The sequence below is a fragment of the Eschrichtius robustus genome, chromosome 19, assembly GCF_028021215.1.
Source record: "Eschrichtius robustus isolate mEscRob2 chromosome 19, mEscRob2.pri, whole genome shotgun sequence".
NCBI lineage: Eukaryota > Metazoa > Chordata > Mammalia > Artiodactyla > Eschrichtiidae > Eschrichtius > Eschrichtius robustus.
This window is the reverse complement of record NC_090842.1, coordinates 30,164,425-30,169,489: the sequence shown is the minus strand read 5'-3', so window position 1 is coordinate 30,169,489 and position 5,065 is coordinate 30,164,425. Positions and strand designations below refer to the sequence as shown.

General features: G+C 58.3%; 1 protein-coding gene across 1 annotated transcript; it reads left to right on the top strand.

The window, feature by feature from the left end:
• Positions 1–468: 468 nt before the first annotated feature.
• IRX6 (iroquois homeobox 6) lies at positions 469–4,612 on the top strand. Its single transcript, XM_068527108.1, has 5 exons — positions 469–513; positions 1,526–1,783; positions 2,468–2,577; positions 2,772–3,079; positions 3,870–4,612. The coding sequence occupies exons 1-5, from the start codon at positions 469–471 to the stop codon at positions 4,610–4,612; spliced, it is 1,464 nt and encodes a 487-aa protein (XP_068383209.1).
• Positions 4,613–5,065: the final 453 nt, after the last annotated feature.

Below are 5,065 nucleotides of genomic sequence, written 5' to 3'. Positions count from 1 at the left end.
GTGAGTGCGCGCGCGCGCACGGGCTGGCTGCGCTTGGCAGGCTTGGTGGCCCGGGGCCCCAGGGCTCGGGGGCCCGCCTGGCAGCCCGGGATTACAGTGACGTCACATTGAGCCTCTGGCCACCTTGGACTGGGGCACCTCGGGAGCTGCACGGCCCCGCGCCGCGCCTCACCTTGCCTCGCCACCGCGCGCTTTTGGAAACCCGCATCCTCTCCCTTCCCCTGCCCATCCATGGGCCCTTCTGTCTTCCGGACCACGCGGGCCGGAGGGGAGCCTTCTGGAGCGCAGGGCTCGGCAGCCGGGCTGCCTTCGGCTCTGCCTCCAGTCGCGCCAAGCGGGCGGAGGAGCCGGCGCTGGGCACCGGCAACCGTGTAAGGAACCGAGGCCGCGGACGGCTGGAGGCGCAGAACCGCGGGGCAGAGGCGGGAACTCGCAAGAGAAGAGGGAGGTGGGTCACGGACAGCCACCATGTCCTTCCCGCACTTTGGACACCCTTATGGCAGCGCTTCCCAGGTAAGAGCCGCCCCCTTGGGGGATGGGGGCAGGCTGGAAGGAGGGAGCGCCTAGTGCAGGAGCCTGCTCCTAAACGTCCCCCTCTCCCACGAGTCCCCGGGGAAGTCAGAGAGAGCGGGCACCTGGGTAATGTACCACCGACCCCTCTGACAGCCCCAATCCCTGGCTGAGAACGTTCAACTTCCCCAGTGTAAGCTGGAAAATCGTGGGACCCGAAACTTGGGCACTCTGGCCACGCGAGCTGCGTGAGGTGGGTGGGATCTCGGGAGTCTTACAGAGAGGCCTCCTTATTGTACAGATATCCGAGGTGGCCAGCAGAGTCTCAGACTTCCAGTCCAGAGCCCTGTCCGTCTCACTGTTATTCTGGGCTTGTTCGTTTGTTGTCCTCTGTTCTTTTCCTTCCCTTTCCATGGGCAGGTCCAGGCGCTCTGCTTCTGGTTCCTTCGATTTTTCCAGACCTGGGTGGGTACTGTACAGTGACAGGGTTTCCTGGGGAAATTCTGGAGAGCCCACCCCTGCTCAGTTTCTCTGCAGAGTGCCAGAAGGCTAGTCCCACTTGACCTCTGCCCCGCTTTGTGCTCTAGGATAAGTCTCCTACTCTCTCTAGCCCTCATTCCCTATCTGTAAAATGGGAGCAGGAGTGAGACGTGGTCTCCAAGACTACCTTCAAGTTCGGCCTTTGTAGGATCCTGTGACTCCGGGGAGGGAGGGTTCGCGAGGGAACTGGCCGAGGCTGGCTTCTGTAATATGGGTTTTAGAACCTTCCCATGACCCGGAGCCCCTGGAACTCTGGAGCTTTAGCAGAGGTTTAGGAGTATTTATAAAGGCAGTTTGGATAAATTGCGTCTACGGATAATTCCTGACCCAGTCCTCAGCAGAACGGTCAACACAAGTACAAGGTGGCATTTAGTTTATATTGAATGAAGGAATGATCTGGCAGTTCCGCCGCTGGTTCCCGCCAGCCCGAGGCGCCGGTCTCTGACCTCCGGTGCCCCCTCTCTCGCCCCCGTAGTTTCTGGTGTCTGCAAGTTCCAACGCCACTTGCTGCGAATCCGCCCCGCGCTCGGTCCCAGATGTGGCCTCAGGCTCCACCCCGGCGGCCGCGCTCTGCTTCGCACCCTACGACAGTCGGCTGCTGGGCAGTGCGAGGCCCGAGCTGGGCGCGGCCTTGGGCATCTATGGAGCTCCCTACTCGGCCGCTGCAGCTGCCCAGAGCTACGCAGGCTACCTGCCCTACAGCCCGGAGCCGCCCACGCTGTACGGGGCGCTGGTGAGTAGCTGGGGTGGAGCCTGGGTCTGTGCGTCAAAACCTACCCTCCTGGGGGCAGGAGCGGCAGGGGCGAAATCCAGGGTGATATCTCCATCTAGGAAGGACGCACAACTCCGAGGAAAGGAAAAGGTTAGGACTGTATATAAAGAAAAAAAAAAATCTTTACAGTTTACAGGAGTCCGTCCTGTTTGGAAAGCATCTGTACCTCTATTAATTGCGTGGGGTAGGCAAGTCATCACTCGGCTCAGGGTACACATGAGGAAACTGAGGGGCAGAGGGGCTCGAATAACCTTACCCAAAGTCACAGAGATAGAAAGGGTCAGGGAATAGCTCTGGAAGGGGAGTAAAGAAAGTTCCCCAGCTGGTGGGAGGGGGGAGGGGCTGGGGGGCACAAGTAGTAACAGTAATCTTCACAGCTAATATTTAACTACTGCTTATTCTGCACCAGGAACTCTGTCAAGCATTCTTCTTCAATAACCTCCAGGCATTATTGTTATTCCATTTTACCAAGGGGAAACTGAGGCATAGAGGGGTTAAACAACTGTGCCCAAGATCACACAGCCAATGCGAGTGGTGGTACTGCAATTGGAACCAGACTTGACTCCAGAGTTCACACCCTTAGCAACTCCCCACCCCTCCTCCTCCCCAGATGTAGTTCTGAATTCTTCCTTCCTCCCCCACCAGAATCCACAGTATGAATTTAAGGAGGCTGCAGGGAACTTTACACCCGGCCTGGCGCAACCAGCAGCCTATTATCCCTATGAGCAGAGCCTGGGGCACTACCAGTATGACCGGTAAGACATGGGGCATTGGTGGCTGGCATTGCAAGTCCTTTCCCCCCTCCCTGGCCAAGGTAGGACCAATCCACAGAGCATGGGGGGCTGTGTGCTAGGATGGGGAGCAGAACCTCACTTCCAGGACGTAAACAGTCTCCTGACTACAGCCCCAGGTTCCTCACCCCAGAACTGTGAGCCAAGTTCTCCCCCAGGTACGGAGCAGTGGAGTTGGGTGGCGCTGGGCGCAGAAAGAATGCCACCCGGGAGACCACTAGCACGCTCAAGGCCTGGCTGAACGAGCACCGCAAGAACCCCTACCCCACCAAGGGCGAGAAGATCATGCTGGCCATCATCACCAAGATGACCCTCACCCAGGTGTCCACCTGGTTCGCCAACGCGCGCCGGCGCCTCAAGAAGGAGAACAAGATGACTTGGGCGCCCAAGAACAAAGGCGGGGAGGAGAGGAAGGAGGAGGGTGGAGCAGAGGAATTGCTGGGCTGCCTAAATGGTGACACCAAAGGTACCGAATGTTCACTGTCCCAACCTGCGTGGGTTTCCAGCCATCAAGCAGTTTAATTGGATTTTCACAACCACCCCGTGGGGTAGCTTTTATGAAGGCACCCCCTTGCTTACCCTTGCACGTGCAACCCCTGCATGCCTCAGGGCCTTTGCCTGTGTGGTTCCCTCTGCCTGGAATTCCCTACAGAGCCGGCTTCTTCTCGACTTGAAAGTGCCACCTCCGAAAAGCCTTCCCTGGCAACCCACGCCAACTAGCTTCCCAAGTTATTCTCTATCACGTCAGCCTACTTTATGTGCCATACTTACCCCCTCAGGGATGTCACCTCCCCTAGAAAGTGTCTTATCCACTGCTGTATTCTCTAAGTTCCTAATACCTAAATGCCTAAATGATGTCTGGCGCATAGTTGGTACTCAGTAAATATTTTCTCAATTAAATAATACACACCAGCCACCTGTGGGTGTTGGAACTGGGTAAAAACTTTCCCTTGCTTTTTTAAGGCTGAGGAACTGAGATCCAGGTCTTAGGCAGCGAAAAGTGGACATTTCCTTGGGGTATGGGAGGGGAGGAGTCTTCCAAAGGGTGGGGGCAGGTCTAGGGGCGGGAATTCTTTTCCTGCGGCGCGCCGGCACCCCGGGGGCAAATGTAGGAGGCGGTGTGGCCATCCTGGTGAATTACACCGAGAATGCCCTGAGTGCAGAGCGCGTTTGCTAAAAGCTTCTCAGGGATGGGCACTCCCGAGGATTTCCCTTGGGGCCTGGGGCTTTTCTCACTCGCTCCTGATTTCCCGCAGACGTTTCTGCTAGCCAGGAGGCTCGGGGGCTGAGTGACCTGGAAGACCTGGAGGAAGAAGAGGAAGAGGAGGCGGATGAAGAGGAGGCAGTGGCCACAGCTACGGACAGGCTGGCTGAGCTCCATCAAGACACTCAGTCGCCGCCGGCGGCACAATGTGCCGCAGCTCGAGAGGGCCGGCTGGAGCGCAGGGAGTGCAGTCTGGCGGCGCCCCGCTTCTCGTTCACTGAGCCCCCCAGGTCGGGAGAAACCGACTTCCTGCGGGCCGAGCCAGGAGGCCGCACTTTGACCATGCACTACCCCCGCAGCGAGAAACCGCGCATCTGGTCTCTGGCGCACACTGCGGCAGGCAGCGGCGTCGAAGGGGCACCTCCAAACCTGTTCAGGCCGCGAAGTCCTGAGTGCCATCTGATTCCCAGACAGCCTCCAGGCCCCGGCGCGCGACCCGCGGTCCCCAGAGACTCCGCGTGCGAAGAGTCTTCCCGAGTAGCCAAAGCCTTTGGAAACCCCTCGTTTGCCCAACAGGGCCTGCCTCTGGACTGTGCGCCGTGCCCGCGGAGGAGGGCGCCGGCAGTGCGGTGCCAGTACCAGTCGGGTGCAGAAGGTAGTGGGCCCCCAACGGCGCTGGGAGTGTCTGTCCAAAAGACACCTTCCCCCGACACACACATCCATCCACCCACCCCCCGGGTGCCCAGCCGCTGCACACTCTCTCTGCCTCTCCAGCATGCCCAGGTTCAGACCTAGCACAAGATTGTCTCACAGCACTCCTTGAAACAGAAGCTTAGAGATAAAAGTTCTAGTTACCGAATCTTAAAACCAAATAATAGTACTAAGCTCAGAATGAGACAGTAACTTGCCTAGAAAACCCTTAGAAAGTCATTGAAGAGATGGACAGCTAATATCTCACCACTGTTCAGCCCAATGTGCCAGGTGGGCACCACCATGACCCTCTCCGGCACAGGCACCCTTGTCCCCTGCCTGCCCTTCAGAGGAAGCCAGCTGGCTCCTGCTGTTCGGGTACCAAGACTTTGCTAGGGCTAGGCAGGTACCAGGGCTTTCCCGGAAGTCTGAGGGGAAGGGCCGGATACCTACAGTCGGTTCAAGGCCAGTGCTTAAGTTCAGCTTGCAGCCCTCTGTGCCACCCACTAAATCCCTAGGGGCGTAGCTCAGGTGGGTGCTGTCCCTGGAAAGCCCCGC

Bases quoted from the DNA above. Each gene is read 5' to 3' on its own strand.
- IRX6 (XM_068527108.1), top strand. From the start codon at position 469: ATGTCCTTCCCGCACTTTGGACACCCTTATGGCAGCGCTTCCCAG. The intron at 514-1,525 runs GTAAGAGCCGCC...TCGCCCCCGTAG, and splicing joins CTTATGGCAGCGCTTCCCAG to TTTCTGGTGTCTGCAAGTTC. The intron at 2,578-2,771 runs GTAAGACATGGG...GTTCTCCCCCAG, and splicing joins GGGCACTACCAGTATGACCG to GTACGGAGCAGTGGAGTTGG.